The 17,302-nt window shown below is 58.4% G+C and overlaps 1 protein-coding gene across 2 annotated transcripts in view; it reads right to left on the minus strand.

The window, feature by feature from the left end:
* GALNT9 (polypeptide N-acetylgalactosaminyltransferase 9) overlaps nt 1–11,394 on the minus strand; it is a 69,262-nt gene extending 57,868 nt beyond the window's left edge. Inside the window, exon 1 of one of the 2 annotated variants that reach the window (XM_082699016.1) lies at nt 11,014–11,394. In XM_082699016.1, coding sequence (XP_082555142.1) covers nt 11,014–11,254 — 241 coding nt within the window. In that variant the 5' untranslated portion in view covers nt 11,255–11,394. The remainder of the gene's footprint in view (nt 1–11,013) is intronic. The other variant, XM_082699018.1, reaches the window with a different exon arrangement.
* Nucleotides 11,395–17,302: the final 5,908 nt, after the last annotated feature.

The raw sequence follows: 17,302 nt of genomic DNA on the forward strand, positions 1-17,302 counted from the left end.
GAGCCACACTAGACATGAGGCCATCAGACCCACACTTGCGCCTCACAGGCTCTTTGCACATGGGAACATCTAGGTCTGAGTTGCCTTCCTGGCCTTCTGTCTTCCTCCTGGACAAGTATCCTCCGCCATTCAGGACACTTGTTTCCCTTCTCAATTGCTTGGCTTTTCTCACTGTGCAGGATCTCCTCCCAAAGCCATCCACCCTCCCACTCATCCACCCATCCATCCAACCACCCATCCACCCACCCATCCACCCATCCACCCATCCATCCATCCATCCAACCACCCATCCACCCACCCATCCACCCATCCACCCATCCATCCATCCATCCAACCACCCATCCACCCACCCATCCACCCATCCACCCATCCATCCATCCATCCATCCACCCATCCATCCATCCATCCATCCACCCACTCATCCATCCATCCAACCATCCGTCCATCCATCCATCCATCCATCTACCCATCCATTCATCTATCCATCTACCTTCCCATCCAATCATCATCCACGAACCCACCCATCCACCCCACCCATCCGTCCGTCCATCCATCCGCCCATCCATCTACCTTCCATCCATCCACCCACTTATCCATTCATCCACTCACCCATCCACCCACACGTCCATCCATCCAACTACCCATCTACCTACTTATCCATCCAACCATCATCCATCCATCCACCCACACATCCACTCATCCACCACACAAACATCTTTTCACCCATCCAGTGAACAAATATTTATTAAGAACCGGTTATGTGTCCGGCATCATGCTATCCACCTGTCCAAATACCACCCAATTTCAGCTATTTTTCTTCCTTTGTCTTTGCTCACATTTCTGAAGACCAACCATGTGTCAGGCACTTTGCTAAACACTTTGTATGCATTATCTTTTTAAAAAATTATTTATTTGAGGGTGAGAGAACGCACAAGCAGGGGGAGGGGTGAAGGAGAGGGCGGTGCAGACTCCCTGCTGAGCAGGCAGGTCTCAATCCTAGGACCCCAAGATCATGACCTGAGCTGAAGGCAGATGCTTTGCCAACCCGAGCCACCCAAGGGACCCATTCATATGCATTCTCTCATCTAATTTCCTCAAGATCTAAATGCAAGAGGATAATCATTCTTCCCCTTTTCACTAACATGGAAACCAAGGCAGAGGGAGGAAGTGACCTGCTCAAGGCCACCCAGTTGGGTTTTGGACCCAGATCCGCCTCCTTGTACAGCTCAAACACCTACCCTTCCATAAAGCCCCCCGACCACCCCATCAATGTCCCCCATTCTCCCTCCTGTGCACCGAATTTCTGCACTACTGGTAACTCACTACCTTCCACCTGACTGTAAACTCTCAGAAGGCCCCGTATCTGAGCCAGCTTTCTGTGAAAGAAGTGTGAGCTGGATGAAGCCCCTCCCCGAGGCCCCCCACAGCTAGCCGGGGAAGCCCAGGCACCATGCACCGTGGGCTGCAGCAGGAGAGGAACTCCCGGGTTGGTCACTGGGGTTGGCTGGGAAGATGGGTGCCCTGGAGATGAGCAGGCCGAGCCGTGGCCGCGGCAGCCTCTCATCGTTCTGAGTGGAGCCCACAAGCTGGGCGGCCCTCCAAGGGCTTACCCCTCGCTCTCTTCCGCAGACATGACTCTGACCCCCTTGTGGGGGAAGGAGCTGGAAGCAAGGAAGCAACCTGACCATTACAGCCTCCTCCTACCAATTAAGATAAGCGTGTTTGCTTCTGTGTCCACCGCTGAGTGCTCAAGCACGCAGAATATTAACAGGCATTTTCCACAATCTGCTTGAAATGGTGTGAAAATAGTCCCTGCATAAGCCAGGCCGTTTCTCTGAAATAAAGTCAAGGCTTGCTGGTTTCAGACCCGGGCTGCACGCAGAGCCCATCTGACCGAACCATTCTGTGAAAAATAAAAATAGTCCCTTTTCCTGCTGCAAGAGGCAGGAGCTGTAATACACGGCGCCGATCTAAGCTCACGTCTGCTCCCGTCTCCTGCGGGGTGCACAGGGCAGGGCTCCTAGAGCCAGACATGTCCGACTCAAATCCCACCTCGGCCAGCACCTGACCTGCCCGGGCCCGGGTGATGGGGAGATCACCTTCCCCCAGGTGGCTTTGGGGGCGGCGTGGTCGGGGCCCTAAGCGCTCTGCGGCTGCTGTAAACACCAGGTGTGCCGGACAGAGTCCAACCAGACCCGATCCTGGGGTCTCCCTCAGCAACGTGGGGCTGGGAGGGGCCAGGGGTGGGGAGGGGGGCAACCTTCCCCTGAGAAGGTTCCCCGGGAGCCCCACCCCGGCCCAGGAGCCTGCTGCATCGCTCCCCAGCCCCCCACCTGTGCCCCCAGCAGACACCTGGATGGAACCGCCTGGATGGGGGTGGAGGCCGGAGACACACTCCTCCCCAGATGCGGGGGGCAGGGCGGCCGAGCGGCCCCCCCTCCCTGCTCCCTCGGGGCCTTCTCCCAGTCTTCCTCCCACCCCCAGTCCCCCTCCCCTCACCCCTACCACCATCTCCATCTTGCAGACCGGGCCATCCCCCAGCCTCCCAGGGTCCCCGTCCGTCACCTGACACGCACTGGTCGCGCCGCTGCTCTGAGAGGAATCGCGCAGACTGAGCACAACCTAACACACACGTGCTTTTCAAACATGCGTTTACGGCTGCGGCCCGACCTTAGAGAGAAGGAGGAGGGGGGGTGTGGACCTCCACCCCCTGGCCGATGACCTGGCTTATGCCTCCCTGAGAAAACAGCAGAATCGGAAGAGAACCCCAGACTTCCCGCCCCGTTTGCCGCCCCAGAACCGGCCCCGAGAGCCGGGGTCTCGTCACCATCACGCGCTCGGGACATACTCCTTCCCTGCACCCTCGTGCCCCCGCTGTCTGAGAAATGCCACCCACCCCTCACTTCAGGCTGACCTGCGTCGCCCCTGTTCAAGGCGAGCGGGAGTCCCCCAGGGACACTGGACACTGTGGGGAGGGGGTGTCCTTGACATCACGGGTGGAGGCCAGGGTGCCATTGGGCACCCTGCTCCGTGCACATGGCGGCCCGAGCTGGGAGACGACACGGGCGGAGAACCATCTGCCTGCTCCTCCTCCCCATAGAGCAGCACGTTTGCGGGGTCTCACTTCTCCCTGCCCGCCCCTTCCACTCAACAGACCGCCGGGTCACCTGCACCCTGCGAGAGGGCGGCAGGACTGTGCGAGGACTGACCTCACAGAGGGAGAGACCAGGACCGTGTGCACGCAGAGGAAAGGCCATCTGCAAGCCAGAAAGAGCGTTCCCTCCGAAAACCGGTCCTGCCAGCACCCTGACCCTGGACTACCAGCCTGCAGAGCCACGAGACAAGGAACTTCTGTCGTGCACGCAGCCTGGTCCGGGACAGCAGCCTGAGCGACAGCCACAGCTCCCTGATGGGCCTCCAGCACAGACTCCCCCGACCAGCTTTCTAGCCCTCCTGCCAATGCACTGAGCCCACGCTGCCCCAGGACCTTGACACCTGCTGGGCCTGGAGCATTTCCCGCCACCCACGCATGCTCTGCCTACACTTCAGTTTTCGTTTACAATCCGGTCTGTCTCCAAAGCCTCGTCGGGCACCGAGCGAAGACGCCGGTTGTCTTGGGGACGCTGTCCTTCCCCACCTTAGTTTGCTCCTTAGCGTTTCTCCGGATGGTGGATAGTGCGCCTCCTGTGGTCGGCCCAGAGGCAGCCTCCAGCTCCAGAGCCCGAGGACAGCTCAACCACGTGGTGGAGAGAAGAGGCTGCTGGTCAGCTGACCTCGGGCTGGGGAGGTGGTCCTGGCTTATGGGGGGGTGGGGGGTGGTGCTGAGGCCCTCGCGGGGCCTTCAACGTGGAAGAGAGAGTCCGAGGAGGGAGAGGCAGGGAGGCACAGGGGCCTGGACGCTGGGACTCCTCCCCCCACACCTCTACAAGGAGCCAGCCCCAGAGACACCCCGATTTTGGCGCAGGGAGAACCGTGGTGGATTGCGACCGCCGGAATCGAGAGAATTCGTACACGCCGTGTTGAGCCACCACATCCGTGCTCACCGGTCACAGCAAGAGGAGAGGAAATCTGCCTGTGTTTCTGCCTCCCGTGCCCCCTCACCGGACGCGGGAGCTGCGAGGCGGAGGTCCACGTGGCGCGTCGCCGCGCAGTGTCGCTGCCTCTGGTTCGGCCTGGAACACCGTGGAGGGATCAGCTCAGAGACGGCCCCGGGGACTTCGGCAGAAGCCACAGTGAAGGCCTCCGCGAGGCTGGGGCCAGAGGCGAGCCACCCTGGGGGCCCCGGCACCACCGCCTCAGGGGACCTGGGGACACGCATGTGCCTGACCCTTTTGTACATCTTGGGCAAAAACCTTATGATCTTCCCAGGAACACGCTAAAGATGTATTTAACACTGTGAAAGACATGATCTGTGTTTACACAACACACAGTTGGGTTTCGGCTCATGCTGCCCAGGTGCCGGGCCCGGGCTGGGCGCTGTGGACACGTGGCACCCCCGTCCGCTGACCACCGAACGCCCAGGGGCCTGCTGCGTGTGACCGGCGCCCCACCCTCTGGAGCCGGTCAGGTCAACGCTGTCCGCTCGTGCGTCGCTCTCAGGCCAATGCCAGGGTGGGGGCCGCTGGGCGGCGTCCCCCCTGCCCCCCCAGGGCCCTCGCAGGGCTCCAGAGGACCTGCCTTCGTCCACAGCGTGGAAGCGGCCCTCACTGCCCCCAACTCCTGGACCGCCGTCCCGCAGAAACACGTCTTCTCGGGAGCAGCAGGACACAGCAGGCGTCGAAGATCACGCGGTCTGGGGAGGCCTCGACCTGCCTGCCCTCGTCCCCTCCTCCGATACACCTGGCAGGTCACAAACAGGTCGCGCCCACAGCCCCTCTGACATCCCCGGCATCGTGGCCAGGCCAGGCAGCCACCCGCACGGCCAAGGCCTCACCCACACACTCGCCCCCTGTGCTCGGCACCCCCGTGTCTCCGCCTTCTGCCACACGCTCCCACGCCTGTGTGCCACGTCCCACCACTGCAGCCCCACCCCGTGTCCTCGTGCTCAGCATCCCCCATTCCCCACTTTCTAGCACACGCCCCCTGTCCTGCTTCAACCACGTGCCCCCCTCCCGTGTCCCTGCCGTGCCCCACGCGTCCCCCTAACCCTCACCCAGTCGGGCCCCGCAGCCGGGCCCCACTTCTAACCGGGACCTCACAGGTGCAGCCCCGTGAGGACCCACCGCTGGCCTGACGCCTCGCACACCACGCGGTTTCCCTGGCACAGTGCCGGGCCCTGGGACAGCATTTCAAGGAAGGAAAGCACTTTGCTTATTCACTGAGGAATAACACGCCGACTGCTGAGGCCTCTGGGAGCCCACACCCGCAGTGGCAGGAGCAAGTCAGGACGGACCTGACCCCGAGGACCAGGCAGGTGGGCCCGGGAGGCGGGGCCGCTGGGAGCCCACTGGGCCCTTTGGCAGGGGAGAGAACTGTGGTCCTAAGACGTGGGTCCCAGCCGAGGATGCCTCTGCGGGACACCGGAAAGGGAAACATCTAAGAACTTATTTTCGTCGTGTTTCAGGCAACAAAGGAGAAACCGTCCTTTCAGAAAGTAGAGCCTTTCAAATATGCAGATTGCGGAGCTGAATTGTAAATGCAATCACTTAGTCCGCTCCTCCGAGCCTGGGGTCACCGCCGGCATGAATTATTCCTAGAAGTGTGGCTGCGGATTTGCAGGCACACGTCTGCACACAGAGCCAGGGCTGGGGGGTCCGCCTCCTACCCCGAGAGCCAGGAGAGGTGTTTATCACGGGCTGGAGCGTCTTGCCGCCTGCTGCTCCCAAACACAAGGGCCCCGGTCTGCCAGAGCAGAGCCCTGAGCCCGGGAAGTGGCCTGGGCCTCCCTGCCTCATCTGTGGCTGGATGGGGCCGGCAGGCGATGCACGGGGCAGCCGGAGGGGGACAGAAAGGACAGGTCCCACCAAACGGCAGGCGGCCCTGCCCTGGCGTCGGCGGGAGGCCCGGCTCCGGGCAGATGCCCCAGTTTCTCACTCGCTGTAGGAACTCAACAGTGGCAGGACAGGAGGGACACAAGGGGCACGAGGGACACAGACCTGGGGACAAAGGGCCTGCCAAGTTCCTGCCGCCACCACGGTGAAGCCAGACCGGCCAGACCGGCCAGGACCCCCCAGGCCTCGCAGACACACCGCGCCGTCTCTCCGGCCACGGCCGGCCACAGCCAGTGTGCAGAGCAGTGCAGCTCCCAGGGCTCGGGAAGATGAGGACCAGGAGCTCAAGCTCGAGAGGCCGCCGGACCCAGCGGGAAGCCGTCGGTGGGATCGAAACGCAGCGAACGGGAAAGCTTTCCGGCGGAATGCACACTCCCTAACCCGGGGATTATCTTGAAGCATTTCCCATGAGGACCTGCTTCTGTGCCCAGAAAAGCCCGGAACCTCCCTCCAGAAACCAGCACCTTTTCTGCACGCGGGGCTCCCAGGCAGCCGGTGGCGGTGAGGGGGCCTGCCCGCACACTCCTGGCAGCTCCAGGAACCCTTGGGTATCCTCAGACCCCCAAGACCGTCCTCTGTAGGCTCTCAGGGCCTGATTTACTCATCACTGGAGGATGCAAACAGAATGCGCCGGGGGCATGAGACCCCCTTGTGGTCCTCACGCAGCTTCTGTTCCTCAGTCAGGGCTGTGGGGGGCCGAGACCTCCGCCCGCGACGCACGGTTCACCGCAGCGTGGAGGGTCTCCGGACAGGCTCCCTACCTCCGCTTCCCAGCCGTGGCGTGGCCAGTCGGTGAGGCACACAGCACAGCGGGAGACACGGGACACCTACACGTGGCTCGTCTGCAGCCCGACGCGCAAGGCCAACGCTGGGTCAGAGTCCGCCGTCTCAGTCCGCTGTCTCTGCCTCGCCTCTGCAGCTCAGCGAGGGTTTCATTATCAAAACTCAGCATGCTCAGAGCGTTCGTAGGATTTTGGCCTCCTGGTCAGAAATCGGGGACCCTGCAGCCGCGGACACGCGCCCCTTAACACCCGGCCATCCCTGTCCTCCAGGGACCGGTGGCTGCTCAGATGGTCCGCCACAGACCAGGCTTCCCAGGGCAGAGCCACGGCCCAGGCAGGGGCGACACGCCGGACAGGATTTTTGCCAAAGAAGGACACAGAGTTGAGTGACACTGACTGTCACCATGAGACTTATTCCCCTCTGCGGTCTGTCTCGATCTCCCGATCTCTGCAAGGACAGAGTCTGGGTTTCCTGCTAATATCTCCCTACACAGGCCTTTCACTGGAGCATGGCACTGGGCTCGGAGCCCCGGGGCAACAGCACGGCCCAGCTGGACTGGACCTGAGCCCACGTCTTGTCTTCCTCATTCTGGTCACCGCCGGCTTGTGGGTGTGGGGCTGATTTGCAGCTTTTTAAATAAATTCACTAGCACAGCAGCGAATCATTCAGAGAAAGATCTGCTCACTCGCTCATTCGACAAATATTTACAGAGCACCGAGAATACGCAGGGTCCGGCCAGGGACCCCGGGGTTAGAGGTGCACACGGAGCAGGCAAACCCTCAGATGAGTTCCAGGCAGGCGTCGCGCACAAATAGGGTGAAGACAGCGTCAGTCACACGCGGCTTTCGGAAACTCGAGGGGAAGCAGAGTCAGAATCATCTCTTTCCCAGGGGAGGACGAGTGGCTGGCGGTGAGGGCCGCCCACACCCTGGAGGCCTGAGACCCACTGGACCCTCTGTTGTTTTAACTTGACCGCGGGACGAAGTAGAGACGCAGATCATTTTAACATAAGCGCTGCCCTCTGCGCGGCCACCGCTGACCTCGGGCAAGCCTCGCTCTCCCGCAGGCTCTAGACTTGTCTGTCTGCACACCAGACCTGGGTCTTGTCCTCCAGCTGCACAGGCTTGGGCAGGGCCGGGTCGACAGAGTGGGGGTGAACTGAATCGTAGAAAGTACCTCCGTCTACAGAGGCCAGCCACCCATGACGGACAGCTCACCCTCCAGGGTCCACACGGGTCAGACCCACGCCCCCTAAAGGTCCGAAGAACGTGTCAGGAGGCACGAAAGGAGGAGGCGGCCAAGTGACGGGCACCTTCTCCCCCGCAGGGAGGAGGCTGCGTCCTGGCTGGGCATGAGGCCTGTTAGCCAGTGACGCTCGCACCCCGTAACGCCCATGACCACAACGGCAGAGACACGGGGCCACACGCTTTGCTTGGTGGCAGCTCACCTGCGAAAGAGAAGTGAGCGTGGCTTCTCCCCTGCCCGCCCCGCCCCGCCCCCGGGACGGCTGCTCTCCTAAGGACAGACGGCTTGCTGGCCAGGCAGCCAAATGAGGACATGCCCTCCCCGATGCCCTCATGGGCTGGAGGCTCTCAAATCCGCAATCACGAGACGCCCCGCCCCAGCCACGCACACACGACCGTGGAAGCTGTACTTCATGTGCGACGAACATATCCAGAAGGATGAGTTTTGGCTATAAACATTTTTTTTTTCTTGCCTTGAGCGCTGCATTTAGAAGCCAACGTCTCATGTACACACAGGATGTGACTGCGTCACATTTCCTGAAAGATGATTTTCTCCCCAGTCCTGGGGTGGATGGTTTCCACCCAGACCCTGGCTGGGCACACCCCGGTCGTCAGGTCTTTGTTAGGGCATTCAGACATCGCAGAGAAGAAAGGGCATGGGGAGAGCCTCCTGCTTCCAGACACCTCGCCTTCCCCCCAGCTCCCGTAAGCCAGGAGAGACGTTTCCAGGAAGCACTCAAGGCTGAGGAAACAGACGTGACGTTCCCTTGGTTTGTGTGTCTTCCCTCTTTCCCGCACTCGGTGGAGACTCCCAGGGGTCATCTCTAAGTGGGACCGGCGGTCACAGGAAGCGCGGCTGCCCGCAATACCCATCACACGGGAGCCAGCGCGGGGCTGGGGGGCTAAGCCCTGCTTTCAAAGGGCCCCTTGTGGGCAAATGTCCACTCATTCCTGCACTGGCTCTCCTTAGGGACCAACCCCACATGCAGGAGAGACTGGCTCTCCCTGTCTCCAAGAACAGATACCGAGTGACTCCTGGGGGGGGCATTGTGTAGGGTACATGGCCTAGAAGTGGGGAGCAGCACCCTCATTAGAGAGGGGTGGGCAAGAGGAGGAGGGAGAGAGAAAGACAGACCAAGACACAGAGACAGACAGGCACATACTGCGAGAGTCAGAGAGAGACAGACAGGGGGACGGGGCAGAGAGACGGGGACACACTTGGAGAGAGAGGTGGGTGAAGGAAAGAGAGAGGGGAGAGGCTGGGTGGGCAAGGGTCTCTTCCGAAACCCTTGGCGACATCCTGCTACTGTCAGGACCATGTGTCCGAGGCCCCGGGCTGCGCCACGCGGAGCTGGCTTCCTCTCACCTTGAAGGGCGAGGCGGGGAGCCGCTCGCAGCGCTGAGCTGGGCGTCAGGATGTTACACAACCCAGTATGCTGCCAATGTTTTTATATAATCCTCCGGTTCTCCCCATAAAACAGACCATAACACCCTGGCAAATACACTTCAGTAAAGCTAGGTGCTGTCAGCGGGCCGCACGGCTTCCAGAGATCCGTCACCCCGCCACAGCAGCCAAGTGGCAGTCGGGCCAAACTTTTCTCCCCTCGTGGCTTCGGCTGCACAGGAGAGATCAGAAAAGCCAGAGAGCTCACTCACCAAAGGGGAAGTCACGTCTGGAGGAGAACCAGGAGCCAGGGGCTGGGGTTGGGAGCGGGAGGGAGCCCAGGACTCAGAGGACACTCTGCTCCCTCCCAGACAGGCAGTCGGCTGCATGTGGGCAGTGCCCTCCTCCACTGTGTCCCCAAGCCCCTGGGTCTCCGGCTGCTGCTTCCTCCCACAGGAAGCCTCAAGAAGACCCCCATCCGGCAGGAAGCACGCAGACCCCCCACTGGTGCAGTCCAGCTCCCAGGCACCCCCGCCCAGAGCCTGTTACCCACGCTTCCGACGAGCTTTGCTGGGGCTGCCGGTGCAGAAACCAGAATAGCACAGAACAGAAGGAAAAAGCCCACTAATGAGGTAAACACACGAACTTTTCTCCTTCCTCCTTGTACCTCAGCACAGAGAGAGCCCAGGAAGTGGCAGGGACTTTATTCCGTCTGCTGCATACCAAAGTGGAAAAATACCCGTTCCTCCCAGCCTGACCCAGCCTGACCCTCAGTCACACTGATGTGGACCCTTGCAAGGGGCCCACACCTCTGGGGAAGAAGTGAGGAGCCCATCCCAGGAGCTGGGCTTGCTGCGGGAGCTCCGAGGGCTGTGGGCTTCCATGCATCACAGCCCAGCGTCCCTCTAGGGAGTGAACACTGGCCAAGCCCCTGCTGGACTCCTGACTCTCTCTGTCCAGGAGTCACCAGCCCCTGGCCTCGTGCTTGCCCCACAGCAACACTTTCTGGAGGAAGTCCTGCACCTCCCCAGGACAGGAGGTGGAACAGGCCCAGGGGTCCCAGGGAGGCATCTTTCCCCACCAGCATTCGAGACACCACAACAGCAATCTCCGAGGGCAGCCCGGCCCTCCTCCAGGCCCCACATCCTCCCGGAGGGAGAGGAGAGGCTCCGGGCGAAGACCTCCTCTCCCACAGCTTCTAGGAAAGCCGAACGTGCCCCCTCACTCTTGGACCCGGGCACTGCCTGCTCTTAAAGCAAGTCCTAGACCCTCTTGAGAAGTTCTTTCAAGTTCTCTCAGGGAATAAGTTGGAGACATTGCATGTGTGGTTGAGGGGTTGGTTCTCAAGGGTCCACTGGGGGAGTGAACGAATGAGTGGCCATCCAGGCCAACGCTCTCCGCTAAAGGGACCCCTTCTCTTCCTTATCTGCCTCCTACCCAGTCTCCACCCAAAGTCACACGGAAGGAGTTTGATCCCAGCCCCTGCTGGCCATTAGGCCCTGGGGTCGGCGAGGGTGTCAGTGGCTGGAACACACGGCTGCATCCTCCGCGCCGGGTGCCAGTCCCCCCGGTCCAGCCCCTTTGTTCCCAGCGGGACGCTGCCTCGGCTCACCATTCAGCTGGTTGTAGACCACCTCCTCCAGGTGGTCCAGGCGCTGCAGGATGGCTTCGCGGTCCACCAGCGCGCCCACCTTGGCGTGCCGGCTCCGCACGCGGCGGTCGGCGCTGCGCACGATCTGCACCAGCCCCTCCGAGCGGTCCTGCAGGCGGCAGTACACGGAGAAGAGGATGATGCCCACGAACACCACGATGTTGACCGTCAGCAAAGTTTTGATCTTCCTGGCCACCGCCATGAACGCGGCTGGAAGCGGGGGGGCTGCCTCACCCTCGGGGCATCCCCGTGGGCCCAGCGGCCGCAGCAGCCTCCGCCCGGCCCGCCGCCTCGGGGACCATGAGCCAGCCCGGCTGACCGCGGGGCGGCGGGGGCTGCGGGCGGGGTGGGGGAAGGGCGCGGGCGGGGGTGGGGCCCGGGGGCTGCGGGCACCGGGCTGCGGCCGGGGGGCTGCGGGCGGGGCGCGGGGGCTGCGGCCTGGGGCGCTCGGGCCGGGGTCTGCGCGCTCCGCCCGCGCCGGGAGCTGTCCCTTCAGCACCACCCGCGCCCGCTCGGCGCTCCCGGCCGCCGCCGCCCGGGGTCCCCGCGCGCAGGGGCTGCCCGGGGCCGCGCGCAGGGGGCAGCCGGCATCCTCCGCAGAGGGGCGCGGCCCCGTCCCGGGGGGCGGCGGGCGGGCCTGCGGGCGGGAGCGGAGAGGGAGGCGCGCACCGGCGGGCGCTCGGGCTGCCGTGCGGCTCCTGCCCGCCCCGCAGCCACGGCGCCGGTGCGGAGTGACGCGGCCGCCCAGCTCATCAGCATGCACGCGGGGCCTCCGCGCCCGCCCCCGCCGGGACCGCCCCTGTCGGGACCGCCCTTGGCCCCCTCGCCGGGGGCGCAGAGTCCGGGGCGAGCTCCGGCTGCCCCGAGCCCGCCCGCGTGGCGGGAGGGGAGGGGCGGGGCGGGGCTACACGCTCTGGAGACCCGGACCAAGGGCATCAGGGCGGAAGCCGTGGGGGTGGGGGAGGCTGCGCGGACCCTCCTTCCCAGGCCCCTTTTCCCCAAATAAACCCGAACCTTAACCCCAGGCAGTGAGGCCTAGGGCAGTGCCTGGTCAAGGCCGCCTTGTCTGTGTGAATGGGCCTGGGGTGGGGTCGCCTTTGTGGGGAGGGGGGCGGGCAGCAGGGTCAGAGTCACCTCCGCGGTCTCCCGGTTCACCTAGGCCAAACGGAGTCAACTCCCCGCTTCCTTCCCCCGACCTCCACCCCCAGTCCCAACCCCGTACCCCTTACCCCCAGCCCTGCAGTCCCCCCCATACCTGTCGAGGAGCTGAAAGGGGGGAAAAGCTGAGTTCAAGGGCGGGTGGACGGGGAGCCTGGGATTCAGGGGGACCTAGAAGCCCCACCAGGCTGTCCCTGACACCCTACTGGGCCAGAAAGAAGGTTCAGACCACTGGGCGTCAGGTTCTCCCGTGCTCAGGGGAGAGCAAACCTGGCCGTCCCCCACCCCCCACCGCCCTTCCTGGGGATCCAGCCTCTCGCAGGCTTTTATAGATGAGGCAGCTGGGCCATGAGGGGGGAAAGACCTGCACAAATCCCACAGAGCCGGCGCGGTGAGCACCCCCAGGCAGGGCTTCCTGTCTGTCTGCTTCTGGCTGCCTTCCGGTGCTGGGTCCCCAGTGTACAGGGGTGAGTACAAGGACCTTGGGCTTCAGGCAGCTCTGGCTATGTAAGCGTGTGCGCCTGTGTCTGTGTGTCCGTGTGTGCACTTGTACGGGTGTCTGTCTTGTAGCTGTGTGTCAGGGCATGTTAGGGTCTTCGGACTCTTGACCCCTCCTGTCTTCTCTAACATACATTCGTGACCTCAGGCAGGCCAGCCTGCCCAGCGTGGACATTTGTGCCTCCTGGTGGATTCTGGTGAGAGCGGCAATACCCATTTCTCCTCGTCCTCATCCACGCTTTCTCTTCTTTCTCAGGACATTTGTCTCAAGAAAGTCAGAGGACCACCAGCAGGAAGGAACCAGCTGCTGGGCCTCGGGGCCAGCTGTCTCCAGAGTGTTTACCGTGTAAAGCACTTGTTCCGAGAGGAGCTGGGAATTCTGTTTTTAATTATCAGGAGAGTCTTACGATGCAGCTAGTTTCATAAACACGGGTCTGTTTTTGAAAAAGAGCCAATCCCATGTCCCTTCTGAGGAAATGCCATATTTTTTTCTGTTTATAAAATGCCAGGTGGTAAGATGCTTCCCAATTTTACAAGGATAGCTTTGAGAATAATAATACGGAAAGCTCACACTCACACAGTGGTAAGAGGCACCAGGCACCGTTCTGGGTCCCTCATGGTAGTTAACACACTGAGGCTGACAACAGTCACATTCCCATGTAACCTGGTATCCTCTAATTCTACAAAAGTGGAAACTGAGTCACCAAGGGGACCAATGCCATGCCCAAGGTCATGCTGATGGCAAAGCATGGATCTGGGATTCCAGCCCAGACAATTTGGCTCCAGAATCCAATTTATTAGCTACTGTCGCTCAAGAAAAAAATCAAGCACTTTTCATTATATGTTTATTGAAAGTGATTTTAAAGTGGTTTTGCAGGAGAAAACATTATTTCACTCATGTAAATACACTGTACTGCATTCTGAAATTTAGCAGGAAACAATACATCCAAACTCTGCATCGATGTTCGGCTAAATATTTCATTCCAGATACAAGCACTTTGAAAATGTGGGGTCCCGGGGCGCCTGGGGGGCTCAGTGGGTAAAAGTTTCTGCCTTCGGCTCAGGTCATGATCCCAGGGTCCCGGGATTGAGCCCCGCATCAGGCTCTCTGCTCAGCGGGGAGCCTGCTTCCCCCCTCTCTGCCTGCCTCTCTGCCTGCTACTTGTGATCTGTCAAATAAATAAATAAAATCTTTAAAAATAAAAAAGATAATGTGGGAGACCCTGCGGAGAGGGAATGAGTCTGGTAGTACAGCAAGCCGGTATTGGGTTGTCAACCACACTGATGCTTGCCATGAGGTGTGCCACAATCCTGTGGGAGGAGGCAGTGTCCATGGAAGGAGAGGCAGACCCACTGGGGGGCACCAGTGTCTGAGTACACACACCTGCTCGTGGTACACGCACCCCTCCCACCACCACAAAGCCCTGCCTCTCAGGGACCTCAGGCAGACAGCCAGCCCTTCAGGAGCCCCAAGCATGTCCGAGGTCCAGAGTGCTGCTTTGTGGGTGTAGGACAAGGTCTTCTGGTATTGCCAGCGTCCCATGTGAAGGCATCGACGGGTCCTGGGAGAGTCGCCGTGCTGGTGCAGGAGACGGGAAGATGGGGTAGTGGAATGTAAAGAGACACCAGTTCAGCAAAATGCCAGGGTCTCTGATGTTAAAGAGGTCCTACTGCCCTGGGAGTCTGGCCTTGAGACCACACGCAGGTCTGAACGGAATGTCCTCTGAGCTGGGCCACAAACTGGGCCCCAAACTGGACCATAAGCTTAAAATTGGCGGAACCTAAAGCAGTTCCCTCCTGCCTCATGGAAAGCAAGGCATTTCTTTTTCCCAGTTCAGCCCATGCATGAGGCATGCCGTGTTCACTGTCTAGCACATCGGTGAGGATAGGTCAGGTTCTGCTGCAGTGACAAGCGATCCTCAAGTCTCAGGCCCTTGAACAATGTGAGGCCACTTCTCACCCATGCCCCATATCCCCTCTAGTCACTCTGGGACCAACCTTCAGAGAGTAACTCCAGCATCCCTAAGGCTCTGCCAAAGAGGGAGGAGAGCCTATGCAGCCCTCGTACCAACCATTAAGTGCCCAGCCTAGATGTGATACCTGCTATTTCCTTTCATGACTTCTAGCCCAGAACGATGTCACATGAGCCTCCTCAACACCAACAGTGGGGCTAGGAAGTGAAATTCTACCATGTGCTTTGGAGACAAGCACTCATGACCACACAGCGTCCCTCCAGATGGTCAGGATTTTACTCCAAATTCACCCCAACCCCCAGATACCAGGCTACCCAGAGTAGCAATACATGATCATTGTTAAACCAAAATTTAATGCAACCATCACGCAGCAGGGAACCCTAAAGCAAGCAATGACTGCAATGAATCTTGATGTAGACACAGTCATTATTTTTGGACGCTTTGTTACAAATTTATTTTTTTTAATTTCCTCTTTTAACTTAAATTCAATTAACATATAGTGTATTATTAGTTTCAGAGGTAGAGGTCAGTGATTCATCAGTCTTATATAACACCCAGTGATCATTATATCACGTGCCCTCCTTAATACCCAGCACCCAGTTACCCCGTCCCCACAGCCACCTCCCCTCCAGCAACCCTCAGTTTGTTTCCTAGAGTTAGGAGCATCTTGTGGTTTGTCTCCCTCTCTGATTTTTTCTTATTTTTCTCTCCCTTCCCTTATAATCCTCTGCTTTGATTCTTAAATTCCTCATATCAGTGAGATCATATGATAATTTTCTTTCTCTGACTTACTTCGCTCAGCATAATACCCTCTAGTTCCATCCATATTGTTGCAAATGGCGAGATTTCAATTTTTGATGGCTGCATAGTATTCCTGTGTGTGTGTGTGTGTGTGTGTGTGTGTGTGTGTGTGTGTGTGTAAAACATCTTTATCCATTCTCCTGTTGATGGACATCTGGGCCCTTTCCATAGTTTAACTGTTGCAGACGTTGCTGCTCTAAATATTGGGGTGCACATGCCCTTTCGGATCACTACGTTTGTATCTTTAGGGTAAATACCCAATAGTGCGATTGCTGGGTCATAGGGCAGTTCTATTTTCAACATTTTGAGGAACCTCCATGCTGTTTTCCAGAGTGGCTGCACCAGCTTGCATTCCCACCAACAGTGTAGGAGGCTCCCCTTTCTCCGCATCCTCGCCAGCATCTGTCATTTCCTGACTTGTTGATTTTAGCCATTCTGACTGGTGTGAGCTGGGATCTCACTGCGGTTTTTATTTGAAATACCCTGATGGCTAATGACACTGAACATTGTTTCATGTGTCTGTTGGCTATCTGTATATCTTCTTTGGAGAAATGTCTGTTCGTGTCTTCTGCCCATTTCTTGACTGGATTATTTGTTTTCGGGTGTTGAGTTTGATAAATTACATATAGATTTTGGATACTAGCCCTTTATCTGATACGTCATATGCAAATATCTTCTCCCATTCTGTCGGTTGTCTTTTGGTTTTGTCGACTTTTTCCTTTGCTGTGCAGAAGCTTTTTATATTGGTGAAACCCTAATAATTCATTTTTGCGTTTGTTTCCCTTGTCTTGAGACACGTGTCTAGCAAGAACTTCCTGAAGCTGAGGTCACAGAGGTTGCTGCCTGTGTTCTCCTCTAGTATTTTGATGGATTCCTGTCTCACATGGAGGTCTTTCATCCATTTAGAGTTTATCTTTGTGTGTGGTGTAGGAGAATGGTCGAGTTTCATTCTTCTGTCCATATTTCCCCAGCACCATTTATTGAAGAGGCTGTCTTTTTTCCATTGGACATTCTTTCCTGCTTTGTCAAAGATTAGTTGACCATAGAGCTGAGGGTCCATTTCTGGGCTCTCTATTCTGTTCCATGGATCTATGCGTCTGTTTTTGTGCCAGGACCATGCTGTCTTGATGATGACAGCTTTGTTGTAGAGCTTGAAGTCTGGAATTGTGATGCCACCGACTTTGGTTTTCTATTTCAAATCTTCTCTGGCTATTTGGGGTCTTTTCTGCTTCCATACAAATTTTGGGATTATTTGTTCCAGTTCTGTGAAAAAGGTTGATGGGATTTTGACAGGGATTGCATTAAATGTGTAGATTGCTTTAGGTAGCATAGACATTTTCACAATTTGTTCCTCCAATCCAGGAGCATGGAATGTTTTCCCGTTTCTTTGTGTCTTCCTCAGTTTCTTTCATGAGTATTCTACAGTTTTTAGGATACAAATCCTTTTCCTCTTTGGTTAGGTTTACTCCTCGGTATCTTATGGGTTTTGGTGCAATTGTAAACGGGACCAATTCCTTAATTTCTCTTTCTTCTGTCTTGCTGTTGCTCTATAGAAATGCAACAGATTTCTGTGCATTGATTTTACATCCTGACACTCTCCTGAATTCCTGGATGAGTTCTAGAAGCTTCGGGGCGGAGTCTTTGGGGTTTTCCACATAGTGTGTCCTGTCATCTATGATTGACCCAGTCAGCGATGAGGCTGTGTCTCAGGCCTCTGCTTCATGTTCCTGAGCCCAGAGCGTGAAGTCGAGCTCCCACGTGGTAACAATTTCTCCTCCTGCAGGTCCCCCTTGGAGGCCTCATGAAGTGCAGCCAGGGGC

This window comes from Mustela nivalis (genome assembly GCF_964662115.1).
Source record: "Mustela nivalis genome assembly, chromosome: 14".
NCBI classification, from domain to species: domain Eukaryota; kingdom Metazoa; phylum Chordata; class Mammalia; order Carnivora; family Mustelidae; genus Mustela; species Mustela nivalis.